This window comes from Rhinopithecus bieti, unplaced genomic scaffold, assembly GCF_001698545.2.
Source record: "Rhinopithecus bieti isolate Rb0 unplaced genomic scaffold, ASM169854v2 scaffold_12732, whole genome shotgun sequence".
In the NCBI taxonomy this organism is placed as follows: domain Eukaryota; kingdom Metazoa; phylum Chordata; class Mammalia; order Primates; family Cercopithecidae; genus Rhinopithecus; species Rhinopithecus bieti.
In genome coordinates, this window is record NW_016807308.1 from 251109 (window position 1) to 273802 (window position 22694).

General features: G+C 34.7%; 1 protein-coding gene across 3 annotated transcripts in view; it reads right to left on the minus strand.

The window, feature by feature from the left end:
• Positions 1-22694, minus strand: part of ARID2 (AT-rich interaction domain 2) — a 189516-nt gene that overhangs the window by 70562 nt on the left and 96260 nt on the right. For all 3 annotated transcript variants that reach the window (XM_017881134.1, XM_017881136.1, XM_017881135.1), the window contains exons 3-8: positions 22388-22606; positions 18510-18577; positions 2068-2134; positions 1724-1974; positions 1296-1392; positions 1006-1215 (exon numbers count right to left, since the gene is read on the minus strand). In XM_017881134.1, coding sequence (XP_017736623.1) covers positions 1006-1215; positions 1296-1392; positions 1724-1974; positions 2068-2134; positions 18510-18577; positions 22388-22577 — 883 coding nt within the window. In that variant the 5' untranslated portion in view covers positions 22578-22606. The remainder of the gene's footprint in view (positions 1-1005; positions 1216-1295; positions 1393-1723; positions 1975-2067; positions 2135-18509; positions 18578-22387; positions 22607-22694) is intronic.

The window sequence follows — 22694 nt, forward strand, 5'->3', positions numbered from 1 at the left end:
GATACCTATATCTATATCTATATCTATATATATATATATATATTTTTTTTTTTTTTCTGAGAAAGGGTCTTGTTTTGTCACCCAGGCTGGAGTGCTGGCACGATCACAGCTCACCGCAGCCTCAACCTCCCAGGCTCAAGCGATCCTCCCACATCAGCCTCCCAAGCAGCTGGGAACTACAGGCATGTACCACTACATCCAGCTAATTTTATTTATTTTTCGTACAGACGAGATCTCACTATGTTGCCCAGGGTAATCTTGAACTGGGCTCAGGCGATTTTCCTGCCTTGGCCTCCCAAAGTGCTGGGATTACAGTTGTGAGCCACCATGCCCAGCAGTGGGTATCTATATACTTGGAAAGATTCTCAAGTGATTCTGATGTATAGCCAGATTTAAGAACCACTGATATGAAAAATGACATATTAACTTCTCAATAATAAGTTTTCAAGCTGATTCTTTATTAACTGTGATTTTAATATTTATTACACCTGAGACAGATATCATTTTAATCATCAAGTAAAACATTAATATAGCACGTGTTAGTATTTAAAACTGATATTTAGAACTGATAGCTCTTACGGAGGTGAGTTCATTGATTTTTAAAGATTGCAGAACCACCAGCAACTTCTAGGAACAGAAGGAAACCTGTTTCACTCAGCTTTAGTTGTTTAATAGTAGTAGCTGGCCATATGAAACAGAAAGACCTGCTCTCAGATAACTTAGATACAGCAGTTTTGTCCATTTCAAATTTAATACATAATAACAGAAATTAAGAGAAGAAATAGGAATTACTGATAGCCATGTAATCCTGGTCTCTAAATTATAGATGTTTCTTGCTCATGTAAAACAGGCAGAAAGAATAATGGAAACAAGTATGCCTGAGGAGGTGATGACTCTTCAAAATAAAATACTAAACCCCACATATAAATTAAGGGTTTTGTACAGTATCATATTAAACATTTTTCCTCAATAAAGAAAATAATTTGTTTTTTGGTCCAATCTTACCTATGCTCTTTTCCACTTTTGCAATTTTTGTGCAAGCAACATCTCCCATTTCCGTGAGCATGTATAGCACCTCGAGTGTTGAGATTACAAGCAGCACATCAGGTAAAGTGAGATGACAAATGATCTCTCTATAGGAATCCTGATCCACATATTCACAAATTAAAACACCATTATCTTCTGCCTTGCAAAGATTTCCCAAAATTTCCATGCCTGAAAAACATAAATGTGTATTATTAAGAAATGATACAGTTTGTTTACTTTAGAAAGTAAATACTACAGTGAAAACTCACCTCTCATCTTTAAAAATCTATCTCTTGACATTAGACATTTTGTAACAGTATGAAACATCAGATGAGTAGTTTTGAAATCAACAGGGTCCAATAAAAGCTGGAAAAAGAAACAACACTACTATTGAGCTATGCTTCTTCCAGAGTTGTATATTTCAAATTTAACAAAAATTTTTAAAAAACCAGGATAATGTTGCATAACGTTAAAAAATGTAATTATTGTAAAAATAGCCATCACTGAATTTAAAGCATCATTTCAAATAGTTTTTTCCGTAAGTGTGTGATACTGCTACATCACCATTTTTAGCAATTAATACATGTAAGCATTTAATAGTCTATAAATACGGCAACTAAAAAATGCCTCATCCTAAAATTGTAACATACATGCTGCTAACTATAAAAACTAGTTTAAGGTACAGTCACATGCTTACCTCAGCTGCAATATTTCCTAATGTGTCAAGGCCTAATTGCCTTAAAGAAATAAAATGACTATGTGCAGAAAGTAATAGGAAACGAAGACAGGTACGATTAGCTGCCAAGAGCTTAACATTGCCCTCCTCAAAGGAAAGATTTCGCAAAATCACTGCAATCTGAAGTACCCGCTGTCCTTCAATATCGTTAATGCCCAGCTTTCGAGGTGGATGAAATAAAGACTCCCAAATCCATTCTCCTGATGTACCTTCTATAACAGAAAATACATATTTCACTTAAATTAATATTTCATTTATTATTAATACTTCAAAGGTTTTGAAAAAATTTGCTTTCACTAACTTACCATGAGACTTGTTTCTGTCAGAAATGAGGTCACGAACTTCATTATCATCAACGATGTCTTTCCAAAACTGTAATGAGAAGTTATTTAATTCTCCATGATTTGAAACAACTATTCCATTGCTTTAGAAATAGTCACACATAGGCTGGGTATGGTGGCTCATGCCTGTAAATCCCAGCACTTTAAGAGGCTAAGATGGCAGGATCACTTGAAGCTGGGAGTTCAAGACCTGCCTGGGCAGCAAAGGGACACCCCATCTCTACAAAATAGAAAATTTAAAACATTAGCCAGGAGTGGTGGCATGTACCAGAAGTCCCCACTACTTGGGAGGCTGTGGCCTCAAATTCCACTTGAGGCCTGGAATTGAAAGCTGCAGTGAGCTGTGATTGTGCCACTGCACTCCAGCCTGGGCAAAACAGTGAGACCCTATCTGAAAATGAAATTTTAAAATAAGTTTTCAAAATAGTCACACAATATGAAAATAATGTTTCTACTTATTTTAGTTCATGTGGATATTGCTACATTCTAGGGAATTAATTCTTTGATGTAAATATTTTATTGTCTATAGTTTCAGATACTTATGTAAAAGGCATCTTTTATCTTTAGGGTTTTTTAACCTAGAGCCACAAACGACTAAAGGGACTGTGAAAGAAATCAGAAAACCTGTGAACTTGGATGGGGGAAAAATGACATCTCTATGTACATTAAACACTACTGGAAATTTGACATCTCTTTTTTTTTTTTTTTTTGGATGGAGTTTCGCTCTTGTCGCCCAGGCTGGAGTGCAATGGCGCGATCTAGGCTCACTGCAACCTCCACCTCCCAGATTCAAGTGATTCTCCTACCTCAGCCTCCCGAGTAGTTGGAATTATAGGCATGTGCCACTATGCCCAGCTAATTTTTGTATTTTTAGTAGAGACGGAGTTTCACCATGTTGGCCAGGATGGTCTCAATCTCTTGACCTCGTGATCTGCCCACCTCAGCCTCCCAAAGTGCTAGGATTACAGGCGTGAGCCACTGCGCCCAACCCTTTTTTTTTTTTCTTTAGCGGTATCTCACTGTGTCGCCCAAGCTGGAGTGCAATGGCACAATCTCAGCTCACTGCAACTGTGACCTCTGCGTCCCACGTTCAAGTGATTCTCCTGCCTCAGCCTCCTGAGTAGCTGGAATACAGGTGCTCACCACCACACCAGGCTAATTTTTGTCTTTTTAGTAGAGACAGGGTTTCACCATGTTTGCCAGACTGGTCTTGAACTCCTGACCTCGTGATCCACCTGCCTCGGCCTCCCAAAGTGCTGGCATTACAGGCATGAGCCATCACGCCCGGCCTGGGAATTTGACATTTCTTTAGAATTTCTTCAACTCTGAATATTAAGAAATTAACAATAGCAATATTAGCAGTATTCGTGACATTATGTGTATATTTCAAAACAACTGGGTTTTTTTTGGAATCAAAGTTCTTAGGCATTTAAAACCATTAGTTGGAAAAAGGCTTACTGGCTTCATGTCATCATCAAAGAAATCCATTGCACAAAAAATCCATGACAAACAATCTTTGGTAGCAATAAAAAAGAATTAGGCACATTTTTTTTTAAAGACAATGTTCAATCACCAAGAAAAAAGGTCCACAAAAATTCAGATATTAAAGATATCAGACACAGAACTTAAAATGACAATGAATAGTAAGTTCAAAGAAATAAAAAACTAAAATTTTGGCAAAGGAATGAAAACCGTATGAAAGAACTAAAAATAAATTCTACAATTGAAAAACATAACTAAATTTAAGAATTCTGTGGATATGTTTAAGAAGCGATTAGATACAACCCAAGAGTAAATTTATGAGCAAGAAGAAAGGGCAAGTAAATAAGTTTGAAGTATAAAGAGACAAAAGGATGAAGAGAAAAAAAGTGTAGGAGACATAAGCACACAGTGAAAAGTTCTGACATACAAATAATTGGAGTTCCTGAAGAAGAGAAAGAATGGGCAGACAGAATATGTGAAGACTTAAGGGCAGAAAATATTCTAAAATAACTGAAAGATGTTGACCTACATATTTCAGAAGCACTACAAACTCTAAGAAAGATTAAAAAAAAAAAAAGGTATGGAAACATCATCATAAAACTCCTGAAGAATGAAGAGAAAAATCACAATATGATATTTTCAAAATGATGGAAGAAAATATCTGCCAACATATAATTTTTTTTTTTCTTTTCGTTGAGACAGAGTCTCACTCTGTCACCCAGGCTGGAGTGCACTGGTGTGAGCTCAGCTCACTGCAACCTTTGCCTCCCAGGTTCAAGCGATTATCCTGCCTCAGCCTCCCAAGTAGCTGGGATTACAGGTGTGTGCCACCACGCCCAACTAATTTTTGTACTTTCAGGAGAGATGGGGTTTCACCATGTTGGTCAGGCTGGTTGTGAAGTCCTGACCTCATGTGATTCGCCAATCTCGGCCTCCCAAAGTGCTGGGATTACATGGAATTACAGGCGTGAGCCACCACACCCAACCTGCCAACATAGAATTTTTAAAGTGAAACTGTTCCTCAAGAATGAAGGTGACATAAAAACATTTTCTGACAAATAAAACAAAAAAGCTCATTATCTACAATCTAAGGAAGAATAAATGATAAAGGTAACTGTGGTTAAGCCAAATTAAAACACTTTCAAAAAGTCATGGGGTAAAAAAAAAAATACATGTAAATTTAAAATTTAGAAAAATACTTTCAAGTGACTATTTCTTTAGGCCATATGGAGTAGTCATCCTACCAAAACCCATCATGTATGAAAAAATTGTTTTCAGAGATTGGAAAAAAGGTAATGCAAGATTGTAATCACTGAACAAGAGAAACAAATGCAGTTATTCCAATGATTGACTGATATTTTTACTTGGACATTAATTCTAGACTAAAGCATAGGGAAGAGAAACCCAAGATATCAGAGTGATTGCTAAGCTGAAAACACTGAACAGAGCACAGCAAAGCTAAGGAGGCTAGAATATGAAAGCAAATTTTCAATAAGGGAAGAGTTATGCAGAGAAAGAGTCCCATGAGTCTACATACATATACGTTGAGTTCACTGCTAAGTACTAAGTTACACAGATGTATGTTCAAGCTCCACAATGCTAGGCAAAAAACTGGAGAGAACAATTGTAAGACACTGTAATTAAACAATTCCTAGAATAGAGAAAACTCACATACACCTAGCTCATTCAGGAGAAATTCCCAAAATGTCATACCTAAGTAGAAGGAATAAACAAGCCCTAGAGTAAAGGCTAATCTACATATGTCATAACACAGCTTTAAAACAACCCTACTATGATAATCCATATATGAATTAACAGCCTGCTAAAACAAAGTTCAACATTCTGGAAAAACGCCAAAGTTCAGACACTCAACAATGTCACACTCACACAACCTTCACATCTAATAAAAAATTACCACACCTACAAAGAAATGAGGAAACATGACCCATAACCAAGACAAAAATCAGTTTTAAGAAAAATAAGATACTGAAATAACAAAGATAACAAGAAAACTAACAATGACATTTAAAAACTATTAAGTATGTTCAATGATATAAAAAATATGAACATAATTAACAAATAAACAGATAAGACAATCAAATAAAATTTCTTGAACTGGAAAATGTAATACAGATACTCCTTGACTTATGATGGGATTATGTCCCAATAAATCTACAGTAAGTCTAAAACATCATAAGGTGAAAATGCATTTAACACCCTCAATAAACCCACAGTAAAGTCAAGAAACTGTAAGTTTATTGTAACTTGGGAATCATCTGTATCTGCAAATAAAGAAAATACACAAGATTTGCTTAACTAGAAAAGATGAATGCATAACAATAGAAAATATCCACAATTAAGTACACAGAAAACAAAAGAGGTCTAAAAATAATGAAAAGTGCTTTAGTGACCTGTGGAACACCACCATGATCTAATACACATATTCAGTCATCCCTCAGTATCTGTGGGGACTGGTTCCAGGACTCTCCAAAGGTATCACATTTTCCAGATGCTCAAGTTCCTCATATAAAATGGTGTAGCAGTATAGTATTTGCATACAACCTACAAACATCCTCCTGTATACTTTAAATACAGTATACCTAATACAGTGTAATGTGACGTAAATAGTTGTTATACTGTCGTCTCTTAACTTTTATTTTATTACTTTTACTTTTTTAAATTGCTTTATCCCCCAAATATTTTCAATCTGTGATTGGTTACATCTATGGATGCAGAATCCATGGATTCAGAAGCCAGATTGTAAATGTAGTACCAGGAAAAGAAGAGGGGTCTGGGTGTGGTGGTGGATGCCTATAGTCCCAGCTACTTGGCAGGCTGAGGCAGGAGGATCGCTTGAGCCCACGTGTTCAAGGTTGCAATGAGCTATGATTGTACCACTGCACTCCAGCCTAGGCAGCGAAGCAAGACCCTGTCTCTAAAACAAACAAACAAAAAAAAAAACCAGAGGGGAAAGAAAAATATTTGAAGAAATGATTGTGAAAAACTCTCCAAACTTTATGTAAGATACCAAACCTGGATCCAAGAAACTAAATTAACCCCAAGTAAAATAAGCAATGAAAACTGCAAGGCATATCATAACGAAATTAAACATCAGTAATAAAGAGAACATATTAAAAGCAGTGAGAGACTACAACACTTATACAAGAGCAATAAGAACAAAGTTGATTTCTTATCGATAACAATGCTATCTTTAAAGTGCTCAGGCAAAACCCTAAAACCTACAGTTTTAAAACCATCACAGGCCGGGCGCGGTGGCTCAAGCCTGTAATCCCAGCACTTTGGGAGGCCGAGACGGGCGGATCACGAGGTCAGGAGATCGAGACCATCCTGGCTAACACGGTGAAACCCCGTCTCTACTAAAAAAAAAAATACAAAACTAGCCGGGCGAGGTGGCGGGCGCCTGTAGTCCCAGCTACTCGGGAGGCTGAGGCAGGAGAATGGCGTAAACCCGGGAGGCGGAGCATGCAGTGAGCTGAGATCTGGCCACTGCACTCCAGACCGGGCGACAGAGCGAGACTCCGCCTCAAAAAAAAAAAAAAAAAAAAAACCATCACAAATATCCTTGACACATGAAGGCAAAATAAAATTTTTAGATAAATAAAAGTTGAGAGCCTAAACTTAACTACATCATTAATTTCCTAAAGCGTAAATGGGCTTAATGCACTGACTTAAAGGCAGACATTGCAGAAAAGGCAGACTGTGGGGAGAAGGAAAACAAGCGCTAACTGTATGTTGTCTATAAGAAACACTATGTATAAAAACACAGATAAAAACTATAAAGATGGGAAAATATATTATGACAACAGAATAAGAAAGCTGTTGCTAAGTTTCATACATAATGTTTTTGAGAAGTTAATTCATCAGGAAAATACAACAACTGTAAATGTGTATGCAACTAACAAGAGAAGTTCAAAACACATAAGGTAAAAACTGACAGAACTGAAAGGATGTATAAACATTCATAATTACAGTTGATGATTTCAACACTCACACCTCAGGAAATTGTAGAACAACTGAACTCATGGAGATGGAGAGTAGAATGATGGTTACCAGAGGCTGGGGCCAAGTGGGAATGATTAATAGGTACAAAAACATAGCTGGACAGAATGAATAAGATTTAGTATCTGATAGCAAAACAGGGTGACTACAATAATTTATGGGATGTTTAAAAATAACTAAAAATGTGGCCGGGCGTGGTGGCTCAAGCCTGTAATCCCAGCACTTTGGGAGGCCGAGACAGGCGGATCACGAGGTCAGGAGATCGAGACCATCCTGGCTAACACAGTGAAACTCCATCTCTACTAAAAAATACAAAAAATTAGCCGGGCGAGGTGGCGGGCACCTGTAGTCCCAGCTACTCAGGAGGCTGAGGCAGAAGAATGGCGTGAACCCGGGAGGCGGAGCTTGCAGTGAGCCGAGATTGCGCCACTGCACTCCAGCCTGGGTGACAGAGTGAGACTCCGTCTCAAAATAAATAAATAAATAAATAAATAAATAAATAAATATGTATAAGTGGAATGTTTATAGCACAAAGAAATGATGTTTGAGATGATAAATACCCTATTTACCCTGATGTGATTATTACACATTGTATACCTGCTTCAAAATATCTCATATATCCCTAAATATATGCACCTACCACATATCCATAAAAATTAAAAACTTAAATAACCCATGTATCAAAGAGGAAATCAACAAGTTAGAAAAAGTGCAGCATAAAAAAAGATATATGAAACGCAGAAATTAATGGGGAAAAAACACATACATACAACTGCAGGAAAACATCTAATCTTCCTCAATTGTATTTGTGTCTTCTTCAAGTCTTTTTTTTTTTTTTTTTTTTTTTGACACAGTCTCCTTCTGTCACCCAGGCTGGAGTGCAGTGGCATGATCGCGGCTCACTGCAACCTCTGCCTCCTGGGCTCAAGCGATTCTCCTGCCTCAGCATCCTGATTAGCTGGGATTGCAGGTGACCGCCACAACACCCAGCTAATTTTTTGTATTTTTAGTAGAGATGGGCTTTTGCCATGTTGGCCAGGCTGGTCTCAAACTCCTGACTTTAAGTGATCCACCCGCCTTGGCCTCCCAAGTCAAAGTGCTGGGATTATAGGCGTGAGCCACTGTGCCCAGCCATTTACGTTTTCTTGATTTCATGTGATTAATGATTATACTGATAACCTCCATTCCCCATTGTGACTGCATATTTATTTAAACACTTTGTGCAATTTACACTTTCATCACCAATTTTCTGGAGTTAAGAAAAACTATATAATTCTATAACCAAATGGTCTGGCTCTTAATGCAGTGTAGTGAGGGCAGAATATAGGACCTTGGGTCACTTTATGAAGTGGGGAATCAGGAATGCAGCTCTGTATCATGGTGAAAACTTTGAAGAGCTAATACCTTCAAAGAAAAGGAGGCAAAAGGGCTTGACTGTCTCTACCGCAGTTTTGAGTTAAAAATAACGCCCCAAATTTTGTACCACTGGCCTACTCCCCAATCTCCATTGAGTTGGTTTTAGTAACTACTCGAGTCACCGGAAAATCAATGAATAAATTAATATAGTCATTCTAAACCAGTATTTCTCTGTAGATGACTGGCAATTGCAATAGAGTAGTGGAAGAAAAAACTTTCAATCCAATCTTGACAAAAACCCTACAAAAACAGGTCTGCTGAAATTCGTAAACCAACATTATAAAACAGAAGGGAATATTCCACCATGGAATAAGTAAAATTAGTCACAACAGCTTTAGATATCAGAATAATCAAGTGTATTTAATTTTTAATTTGTGTATTATATATTGTTTCTATATTATATTTAATTTACATAATTCAAATTAATTTATTAAAATATTTTAAAATCTTCAAAATTATTAAAAACATAAAAAAGAAGATCAAAGGGGAAAATCTAAAATAGGACAGAGAGAATTTCTAGAAATTAAAACATGATCACTAAAATAGAAATTTAACAAATAGGTCAAGTAGCATATTAGACACAGCTGAAAATGATTAAGGAACAAGCCCAAGGAAAATACCCAAAATGCTGCTCAGAATTAACAGAAGGTCAGAAATTGACAAAAAAAAAAAGAAGAAGGATAACCTAGCAAAAAAGGCAGAAAACAATAGAATGACAATAATACAAGAAAAATATAACTTATAATCTACAATTCTATAAGTGGAAGATGGACAAAAATAAAGACAATTATAAAACAGAATTTTATCAATAAAATATCTTCATTGAAAGATCTAGCTAAGGATGTGTTATACTGTGAAAAAAGCACATACTCAGAAGGGAGATGAAATATGCAAGAAAAAATGAGGACAGAAAAATAAGATTAAAAGATCTGCTTTCTGGGGTTTTAAATTGCATAGAGGTATAAAACAAAATAACATTTTAACAATGAGCTACACACAAAAGAGGAAAATAAATATTTTCTCTAATTAGAAAACACAAATTTTACTGAAATTTAGTAGGAAGAATTTGAATTTCTTGACTAAAATCTGGTACTTTCAAGCCCTAATGGGGCAAATAAACCAATGAAAAGAATCTAGAAAAGATCCATACACATATGATTGGTGGATTTATGACAATGGTGATACTGCAACACAGTTTTTAAAACAAATACTGTAGGTTCAACTGGGTATCCATATGAGGAAAAAAAACAAATCTTTACTCCTAGCTTACACCACATACACAAAAACACCATCAAAATTATAGATCTAAGTGTGAAAAGAAAACAGAAAAAAAAAATACTCTGTTTTGACCTCATGGTCAAAACAAAATTTGTAACTAGAACTAAAAAATGGCTAACTTCAATAAAAAAAATTGATGTCAAACTACATTAAAATTAAGTATGTACGTTCATCAAAAGATACCATTCAAGAATGAAAAGGCAAGCTAGAATATATTTCCAACATCTTAAAAAGAACTTTTATCCAAAATATAGAAAAAAACTTTTACAAATCAAAGATAATTATTTTAAAATGGACAAAATACAGGCACTGCCTAAAAGAAGGTATCAAAATTGCCAAAGGTATTCCAGTTCTCATCAATCAAGAAAAAATGGAAATTAAAACCAAGCTACAGTAACAATATATACCCATTGTAACAGTTAAAATGAAAGAGACTGACAAAACCAAATACTGTCAACAATGAGGAACTGGAACTGACATACTACTGTTGAGAAGGTAAAACTGTACAACCACTTCGAAAACATGTTTGGTAGTATCTACCAAAGCTGAATACAGATATGCATGCCCTATAACCTAGCAATTAACACTCCTAGGTCAACTACCCAACAAAAATGCATGCACATATTTACCAAAATACATATATAAAACCCTTCATAGCAAAATTATTTGTGTCCAACCTGGAAATAACTAAATCTTTATTGCTTTTTACAGTAGAAAAGACAAATTGCTGCACATTCATGCAATGTAACATTATACAACAATAGAAATGAATGAAGTACAAATACTTGCAACGATATGCATGAAACTTTCACAAACATGATGTTGAATAAAGGAAAAAAGAGAAGTAGAATAAGGAAGAAACGTTAACAGATAAGGGAGTGAATGAAGAAGTGACTGAAAGGGGGAATGAACAGGCGTACTTCAGAGGGGAGCTGATAATGTTCTAATTCTTCATCTGGGTAATGATTACATGAGTGTATTCACTTTATAAACACATCTTGAAGTGTATACTTATGTATGTGTTATACATATACATTAAGTATGTGTTATAATTTAAAAAGTACTTATAGGAGTCCAAAAAATATAATATATTAAATTAAAAAGTCAATGCATCATGAAGCTTCGTTTTAATACATATAATAATATGATCAACATATCTTCTGTCATTAAAATTTTCTGTTAACTGCAAATTCACACCTGAAACAGGCACATTTGTCTGCTACCACTTTTCCTTTTGTTTACCATGGTCCTGCACATAAACATACTTTCTATACCTCAAACTAAATTTGTTCTTACCTCAGAACATTTGCATTTGCTATTCCCTCTGTCAGAAAGACTCTTCCTCTGCAGTGATGGTCACCTATTATCATTCAAACCTACTAAAAATCATCAGATATTACCTCCTGAGGGAAGCCTTTCTGGTCATCTTATCTAATGTTACCATACACTCACACGTCTTGTAACTCTCTATCACATTGTCCTGCTTTATTTTCTTCACAATACCTGCAAAAGCCTCAAATAACACTGTTTACTTTTATTGTCTGTTTTCCTATAATAGAATGGAAATTTGCTAAGAGGGGGGACTTTGTTTTCCCAGTGTCTGGAAAAGTATTAGCACACAGAAAATACTCAGTGAATATTTTTTAAATAAATGAATTAATGTACAAAATATTTTACCAAATAAATTAGTTCAAGTATTTTTTCTCTGAAATAAGGTGACGTAAGCTATTAATCCGATAATTCTTATCAGATATTATCAGATAAATGTCATAAACATTTTAGCTAATTATGCAATATTTTATGTAGCAATAGGCCTAGCTATTTTAGGTTACAAACTTCATTCTGGATAACAATATGAAAAGTGTAACTTTACCATAAAATTCATTTAAGATGATATACTTCTTGTAAAGGATTTAGTATATTCTTTGACTTGCAAATTTGTCTTGGAGTTAACCTAAGAAAAAAATTATTTTATACTTGTGGGCCTGGATGTGAGTATGTACAGCCCAGGTAGGTTGATAAGAAGAAGAAATGGAAACAATCTAAATTTCTGAAAATATGGATTATTTACATGAATTACGAAACGTGTAATATGAATGAAGTGGCCATTAAAATACTAAATATTAAGGATGAAAAGAAAATCTAACATTGTAATAAGTGAAAAGAATGGGTTACAAATTAAATTCTGAATAAAACTTTTGCTTTAAATAATATGCATAGAAAAGACTTGATAGATGTATATAGGATATTAATAGTGTTTATTTCTGAATGGGTGTGATTAATAATGGTTTTAATATTTGCCCTATGCTATAAATTCTAGCTTTTCCACAGCATGCGTCAATTACTTCTATAAGGGGGCAGACAGAGTGGCTCATGCTTATAATCCCAGCACTCTGACAGGCCAAGGCAGGACAACTGCTTGAGAACAGGAGTTTGAGACTACCTTGAGGAACATATCAAGACCCTATCTCTACAAAAAAATAAAAAATAAGTTAGCCAAGCATGGTGGCAGGAGTCTGTAATCCTAGCTACTTGGGATCCTGAGGCAGGAGGATTCCTGGGGCCGAGGACATTGCAATGAACTACAATGGCACCACTGGACTCTAGCCTGGGTGATAAGAGTAAGATTGTCTCAATTAAAATAAAATAAAGACTAACTTCTGCAAAACCAGGAAAACATTTTTTTCCCTCTCTTTTCTCCCACTATTTAACTATTAATTCAAATATTACCACCTCATTAAAATAAAATTCATGTATACATCTCTGAAGAGACATTATAGGTTCCTATTTGTTGAAATACTTTACAGTGGAACTGTTTTGTAAAAAAACTGTGTAAACAGAAAAATGATAAAGACAACTATGCAAAGTGTTTAATATACAGTCTACATTAACTTTTAATTCAAGTAAAATATGTTTATGATAGAAAACAAACCTACATGACAATACTCAATATAAAATCATTTTATATAAGCCATTGATGCTACATGCCTAACTACAACTCTTTAATTTTATTTCTTCCTAAGTAAAGAAAAGTTCCATTATAAAAGAAAATGCCCTAGTGGGAATATTAGTTAGAAACCAAGCCTGTAAGGATTTTCTAACTATTTAAACATTTAAATCTACAAACAGTGCAATAAATCATACTGATCTACATGAAAGTTTCCAGAAAGTCTTTTTTTTTTTTTCTTTTTTCTCTTAAAGACAGGGTCTCACTCTATTACTCATGGTGGAATGCAGTGGTACAATCATAGCTCACTACAGCCTCTAACTCCAGAGTTCAAGTGATCCTCCTGCCTCAGCCTCCCAAGTAGCTGGAACTATAAACATGCACCACCATGCCCAACTAATTATTTTTTTCTTTGTAGAAACGGGGTCTCATTCTGTTATCCAGGCTAGTCTTGAACTCTTGGGCTCAACCAATCCTAACTTGGCCTCCAAAATTGTCAAATAAGTCTTGATGCATTAAAGACAATTTATAATTTATAATAGACTGCTAAAGAATAAAGTTTTTGATTAGTTGAAGCTTATCATTAGCAGTTTTTGTTAGTTAAACCTAAAGACTAGCAATAAAGAAAAGGTAAAATGCCACTAGAAAAATCTACTTAATAGTTACTATTTCCTAAAACAACTCTCTTTTAATACAAATTTGCAAGATAGCTCAATAACAAATTTTATGGACACAAAACAACTGTATGTACTTACGGGTACCTGTGATATTTTAATACATGCATACAATGTGTAATAATCAAATAATGGTATTTGGGATACACATCACCTCATATATTTATCATTTCTTTGTGTTGGGAGCATTTCAAATCTTCTTACTATTTTGAAATATAAACTATTGATAACTATAGTCATGCTACTGTCCTATAAAACACTAGAATTTATTATTTATTCTTTCTATCTAACTAGGTATTTGTACCCATTAACCAACCTCTCGTTGTGCACCACCCTCTCACCCTTCCTAGCCTCTGGTAACCACCAATCTACTCTACCTCCAAAATATCAACAAGTTTGACTCCCACATATGAGTGAGAACATGAAGTATTTCTCATTCTATGCCTGGGTTATTTCATTTAACGTAATGACCTCCAGTTCCATCCATGTTGCTACAAATAGCACATTTTCATTCTTTTTAGGGCTGAATAGTATTTCATTGTATATATATGCAATATTATATATGTAAAACTATGTATATATATATAAAACTTCATTCACCTGTTACTGGATACTTTGGTCAATTTCATATCTTGTCTATTGTGAATAATGCTGCAATGAACATTGAGGACACAAGTATCCCTTTGATATACTATTTCCTCTCTTTTGGATAAATATCCAGTAGTGGGATACAGTTTTCCATAATGGCTGTACTATTTACTTTCCCATCAATAGTGTATGAGTTCCATTTTATCCACATTATTACCAGCATTTGTTATTTTGCTGTCTTTCTGACAACAGCCATTCTAACTGGGGTGAGATGATATCTCATTGTGGTTCTCATTTAAATTTTCCTGATTAGTAATGTTGAGCAATTTTTCATATATATATTTTAGCGATTTGTATGTCTTTTTTTTAAGAAATGTATCCTGCAACTTCTACTGAAGTTTTATTCCTTTCTCTTGCTTGATTACTTTGGTTAGGGCTTCCAGTACAATGTTGAATGAGAGAGGTGAGAGTGAGTGTCCTCATCTTATTTCAGTTTATCAAGGAAAAGCTTTCAGTTTTTCCCCCATTTGATATAATGATTATCTCAAAAGATTTTTTAAAAGCAGTTGATAAAATTTAACATTTCTTCTTGATAAAAACTTTCAAGAAATTAGGCATAGAAGAAATATACCTCAAAACAATAAAAGCCATGTATGACAAATCTACAATTGAGATGATCATATTTTTGTGCTTCATTCTGTTGATGTGATGTATCACATTTATTGATTTGCGTATGTTGAACCATCCTTACATCCCTGGGATAAATTCAGCTTTTATGTTGTTGGATTTGGTTTGCTAGCATTTTGTTGAGGACTTTTGCATCTATGTTCATCACAGATAGTGACCTGCAGTTTTCTTTTTCTGTTGTGTCCTTGCCTGGTTTTGGTATCAGAGTAGTATTGGCCTCAAAGAATGAGTTAAGGAGACTTCTCTCCTCTTCAAATTTCTGGAATAGTTTGAGAAGAACTGGTGTTGGTTCTTTTTTGTAAGTTTGGAAGAATTCAGCCATAAGCCATCTGGTCCTGGGTTTTTCTTCGTTGAGAAACTTTTTATTACTGATTGAATCTTGTTACTCTTTATTGGTCTGTTGAGGCTTTCTATCTCTTCCTGGTTCAATCTTGATGGGTCATATGTGTCCATGTATTTATCCATTTTTTTCTAGGTTTTCCAATTCATTAGCATAATATTTCAACATAGTCTCTAATGATCCTTTATATTTCTGTGGTATCAGCTGCAATGTCTCCTTTTATGTTTCTGACTTTATTTGAGTCTTCTCTCTTTTTTCTTGGCTATTCTAGCTAGCGGTTTCTCAATTTTGTTTATCTTACCAAAAAACAACTTTTTGTTTTGTTGATCCTTCGTCTTTTTAGTCTCCATTTAAATTAGTTCTGGTCTGATCTTTATAATTTCTTTCCTCTATTAATTTTGGGTTTGGTTTGGTTTGCTTTTCTAGTTCCTTAAAGTGTATCTTAGGTTGTTTATTTGAAATCTTACAACTTTTTTGATGTAGGTATTTATTGCTATAAGCTTCCCTCTTAGGACGGCTTTTGCTGTATACAATAGGTTTTGGCATGTTGTGTTTATTTTATTTTATTTTATTTATTTTATTTTTATTTATTTTTTTTTTTAAAACGGTGTCCCTCGCTCTGTCCGCTGCATCAGCGCTGGAGTGCAGTGTGCCCGGATCTCATGCTCACGCATAGCGCTCCCACGTCCCCGGGTTTTACGCCATTCCTCCTGCCTTCAGCCCTCGCCGTGTAAGCCTGGGGAACTAACAGGGCGCCTGCCACTCCTTGTTCGTCGGTCTAGTGGTCTTTTTTGTTTTTTTTTTCTATGTTTTCTAGTTAGAGAGCGGTGTTTCACCAAGGTTAGCAGATGGTGGGTCTCGGATCTTCCTGACCTTGTGATCCGTCCGTCTCTGGCCTCCGCCAAAGTGCTGGGATTCAGGCCTTGAGCCCCGTGCCCGGCCGTTGTCCTCATTTTAAAGGTTTCCTTCTTAACTTCTCCTTGACCGTCCTAATATGATCATTGGCAGGATGTGGCATGTTAATTTTCTTGTATGAGTATCTTGTAGCATTTTTCCAAAGTTCCTCTTATTATTGATTTCTACTTTTTATTCCATTGTGATACAAAAAGACACTTGATACTATTTCAATTTTTAAACATTTGTTTAGACGATGTGTGTTGTGGATAACTGATAATCTATCCCATGAGACTGTTCCATTGTGTTGATGACAAGAATTGGGGGGGATGATTCTGCCAGTGTTGGATGAATAGTTATAAGTGTCGTGTTAGAGGTCCATTTTGGTCTACAGTGCTAGAGTTAAGTTCTGAATGTTTCTTTCCTGATTTTCTACTCTGATGATCTGTCCAATTGCTGGAGTGGGTGAAAGTCCGCCAACTATATAGTTGCATTGGGGGTCCCCTGTCTCTTTTTTAGCTTTACTTAATATGATTTGCTTTATATATCTGGGGCCTCGTACTTGTTTGAGTGTATTATATGATTGTTACATACATCCTTTTGGCGCATTTGAATACTTTTTTCCATTATGTAATTATCTTTTTTGTTCTTTTTGTTCTGTGACTTAGTCTATTTTGGTCTGGACAATATCCCAAGAATTTTTACAACTGGATTTTTAATATTGTAAGTGATTAGATCAATACACCATAATAAATTATGAAATGTATAAGAAATACATGTAGCTCGCCTAAAACACTATGGTTATCATTGTTTATTATTTATTTACTTTTTATTTGATTTGATTCAGTTGGATTTTAGAGACAGGGTGTCCTTGCTCTGTTCACCTTCCAGACTAGAGTGTCATGTGTCACAATTCTCGCGCCCTGCATGCCTCAAATTCCCAGGCGTCAAAGCAGGCAATCCTTCCCACCGTCACTTCCCTAGTAGCTGGGACTACAGGCGCACACAACCACAGTCTCTAGCTATTATTTAATATTTTTGTATAATGATATAATAAAATATAAAAATAATATATATATATATTATTACTTATGGTTCGCGCTTGTTGATTGCGCCCTTCTTGCCGTCCTTCTAGGTGTCTTTTTCCTTTTTTTTGTATGGATAGGTCTATTTGTTGCTCAGGCTTGTCTTGAACTCCTGGCTTCAAGCAATTTTCCCACCTCAGCCTCCTAAAGTGCTGGGATTACAGGTGTGAGACACCACACCCAGCCCAAGAGAGCTACTTTTAAGAAACAAAGTGAATAGATGTAGAAATTTTAGCTGAAGTCGCAGCAAGAATGAAGAGTAAGCATACTTGAATGCATCTCGTGAGTTTTAAAGAAAAGGTGTTTAAACAATAATGTTTAATGTGTATGTTCTATTAATAGTAATACTATATAATGTACCCTCAGACAGTAAATAAAAGCAGCATCCTATATTTCCTTGACAGCCAGCAAAGTTAGACAAGTGTAAGTGAGAAAACAGTTTACTCAAGTCTTTTTGTAGTTTCTCACTTGAAATTCACAACTACATTTTGTTTCAGAAATATACGCCAAGAAAATTTCCTCTAGAAAATGTACTATTATTTACTATACTTACTTATATACTTACTTAGTTAGTTACTTACTTACTATTATTTACTTACTTACTCATCTTTCAGACCTATTCTTTTTGAGGATTTGATGGCAGGTCTGGCCCTTCATTCCTTTCTGAATTGCATAGTTTCAGAACACACATAAAAATGAAAACTTCCTGAAACCCATTCTCAGAATCCCAGTTGAGAAGAGGGTCATTCAATTGTTTATTGCTATTGTTGTAAGCTACTATTCACGGAAATCAATGAAAATTTTATGTCTGTTCATGGGTATTCTAAAAGATTTTTCACTCAATCACAACTTTAAAATCGTTGCATATGGCATATGTATTAGGTAAAAATAAAAGTATAGGTAGTATCATGTTTATTAAATAAGCAACCACTGACCTATTGTTGGCTTAGCTACATGCAACTCAATGATTCGACATTTTAATTAAAATGATTTACCTTAACAAAGTCTCTATCAGTCTTCTCTTTCCATTCTTCTCCAAATACAGTGGAAAAGGATCCTAAAGCTAAAAACAAACAAATAAATAATAGTACATTCAATAAAATGCAATGAATTCTTTTTTTTTTGAGACGGAGTAGCGCTCTGTCACCCAGGCTAGAGTGCAGTGGTGCGATCTCGGCTCACTGCACTCACCCTGCCTCCCGGGTTCACGGCATTCTCCTGCCTCAGCCTCCCGAGTAGTTGGGACTACAGGTGCATGCCACAATGCCCGGCTAATGTTTTGTATTTTTAGTAGAGACGGGGTTTCACCGTGTTAGCCAAGATAGTCTCGATCTCCTGACCTCGTGATCTGCCCGTCTCGGCCTCCCAAAGTGCTGGGATTACAGGCGTGAGCCACTGCACCTGGCCAATTCTTTCAATTAATTATTTAATAATAGGTAGGCTTGGAAACACAATAAAACTACATCTTAATATATCTTGTGCACTAAAACTTATTTTATAGTAAATGATAGTCACGATAATTTCTTCTGAAATACACTGTTTTCAGATTTAAAGAAAATTTGTGTTCCCACAAATAATATGGACTCTTTCTCATAATAATCACACAGACAATAAAGAGGTGAAGAGTACTTAAGAGTTACTCCACATTGGCTTTCATTTATACAGAAGAAAAATATTAAAAAATCAAATTGAGGTTATTGCTATTAGATTTCCAGGCTATCATTTAAAATTTTCATATTAATTTCAGAAATACTTGCATAATTCACAATTCAAAAAACATAGAGAGCAAGGCACTCCATGGAAATAATTCCCATAATTCCCATAAATCTCCTTTAAGGAAAATTCTCAGGCCTACATCAAGTTTGTGCTTCTCGATAAAGTTGCTTTATCAACGACTTTATGACTTTTGAAAAGTCAAACCATCATTTTCATAAGCTTCTTCTTAATAATATTCTGTCTTTCATCCACACGTGGCCCTTACTTCCCCACCAAAAAACTTAAGGCATATAGATAGGTATATCCTGTATTATTTTTTCTCCTTTATGCTGCTAGCTCAAATTGTCAATATGGGATCAGACTATAAAGCAGTATGATTCAAATGTCTAAGTTGTGATACAATATGTTTTTGCCCTTAAAAATTAAGTAAATCCTGTATCAACTATCACATTAATTCCGTGATGAAAGCTACTGCTTTTAGAAAACAAAAAGAAAATTATATAATGACAACTGTTAACAGAAAAACTAGTTGTTATGAATATTAATCTTTAAAAAAACAAAACCTTAAACTTCCTTATTGGATGTGTTATGAGAAGCACAACAAGTTGGCATGTTCTCTCTCATAAGAGATTTATGAACTCTTGGGCAGTCTTATTACCCTTTAAGTATGAACCTAGTATTTAGTTAAAATTGAGTAAAACAAAGTTTGTGAAGTACTCTGGCTAGAATAAGAATTTTCGTCTTAAAAAATATTTAAAAGGGTGAGAAATAACATTTTAAACATAAATTACATTCACTAATGATTTTACTACTGAAATTAGGGTCATGAGGAAGTAATATAAAGAACAGATACAAATGTTTTGAATAAACAAATTAACTACAGTGACCTCAAAAAGCATTTCATAAAATATCAAATTTATATATAAGTAGCAGCTTAACCAGCAAAATGAAGCCCACACACCACCAAAGGCAGACAAGGTTTTCTTTGTCCTGAAAAAAAACCTTATAAAAAACTTCCCTGGGGGCCAGGCATGGTGGGTCACACCTGTAATCCCAGCACTCTGGGAGGCCGAGGCAGGCAGATCACTTGAGGCCAGGAGTTTGAGACACCTGGCCAACATGAGGCCCTGTCTCTACTAACAATATAAAAATTAGGCAGGTGTGGTGGTGCTTGCCTGTAGTACTAGCTACTTGGGAGGCTAAGGCACGAAATCGCTTGAACCTTGGAGGCGGAGGTTGCAGTGAGCCAAGACTGCACCCCACTGCATTCCAGCCTGGGGGACAGAGCAAGATTCTGTCTCTAAAAAAAAAAACTCCAAAAAACAAACAAACAAAAAAAACCAAAAAAACCCACCAAGCAAATAACATCCCTGGGAAAAGAATACAGGGTAGAAACATAAAATTGAAAATGAAATTTCTTATCACATAGAATTTTATTATACTTCTTCAAACACACAAAATACATAAATATTCTACTTTCTAAAAGAAGTGGCATCTACATTTCTCTCTCAATTAAAATCTCATGCCCTAAAAATCAAATTGAAGCCTCTCAAAGTCTAACCAAATAAAATGTATCTATAACCTTCAAACTCCAAAGAGAATTATTTTTATCATGTAAAACCATTGTTTGAAATACAAGGTTTTCATAAAGTCCGTATGTACTCTGGAACTAAACTTTCTGTGACTTTGAATGACAGAAACTATACCCAAATTGCACGTGCTAAATTAATGCTGTTTAGCATTATTATACTACATAATAATTTAGTCTTTTAAACAAAATGCCTGAAGAATGCATGAAGATAAATTAGGTCGAAAGAAGGTCTTGTCTTAGTGCACCCAAACTGATAAGAATACTTCTATCATGTACCCAACTTAAATTATTTACATGTAATTCTATTCAATGATTAAATGTTAAGACTTAAAATTACTCTGATTTGAGAATATAAATTCTTTTCAAAGGCTTCATTTTAAGGTTTCTAAAAAATGTGAAACAATTTTCAACTCCATTCTATATTAAATGTTGAAAGTTGTATTTGGAAGCTCAAAATGAAATAATGGAAATCAAAGAGTATAAAAGTGATGTGAAAAGCCATCAAATTTATATCTTCAAAATTATGACAAAAACTAAGAAGTAACCATCTTTCTTCCCCCATCCCCACCCATGTAACCAAGAATAGTTTTGGACAAGTTAAGAAACTAATTTTCACTTTTATTTAATTTTAAAATCATTTTCAATATAAAATATGTGCCAAATTTCAAAGAATCCTACCTAGATAATCCCAAATAAAACACTACTTGACCCAAATCAAATTCAAGAAAAATAAATTCTTTTGCTGTCTCGCTATTTAAAGATAAAAACAAAAAAGTCATAAAATGTTACAACAAGTTTTCTCAAAGACTCTGCTACTCTGCTATATATATAATTCTCTAAAAGATAAAATACTTTCAATGTATGTCAGTACCTTACACTTGAATAGGATATACTTCTGGCAAAAAATGGGGTTGGAATTGGGGAGAGTCTGAAATCAAGAAATAATTTTATACCAGTAACTTCAGCTAACACAGGTGTTTTACAAAAGAAAAACTGAGCAGAGAAAGATTTCAAAATATTATTTCTAAATCTGTATTAAACTGCAAGAGAAAACTGAGTAATTTGATCCGTGTGGTAATCTAGCCTTAATAAGAGATAATTTCAGAAGAGATGAATAATTTGATTTATCAAAACCCACAACTAGCAAACCCTACAAGTAAAAATGATATGAAGCCTTTGATAAACCTTACTTTGATGATTTAGAAGGCAAATTTTCAAATGCATTGACCTAAAATATTTTAGTTAAAAATTATAGCCACACATTAGCAGAAATAGACTTCAGAAAACAATTTCTTCCAGATCCTAGTTTTCTTTGTCAAAATCTTGTAGCAAGTAATCATCTCAACTCAGGAAACCTATATATTACTCCAACTTAAAACCAGGACTTTTACTTCAAAACACTGAGACAAAATTACTATTCAAATATTTAAGGTTAAAATCCCCAAACATTCATTATCTTAAATAATGCATTTAATATAAAAGACAGAATAAAGAATGCTATTATGCTAACAAACAAAAAAAAACTTTTACAGAATAATTATATAATACATTCAGCTTAAAACTTACTGTCATCAAACACCCCGGCATTAGCAAGTAGTAAAGTGATGATTTTAGGATCTTTTTCAAGTTGCATGACGTGCTTGCTTTCATTTGATAGGAGAGTGCATACATTAATAGCAAAGTCCACTTCATTTGGGAGTCCAGATAACAGTGAAAGCACCAATTTATTATAATCATTTGGCGAATTAAAGTCCATAGACAGCCCATAACTTTGACGCAGATAATCTAACACAGAAAAAAAAAATACCTTAAGTATATCAAAGATCAGTTACCTCTATGGTGAATATCCCTTTAATACAGAACACAGCTTTAT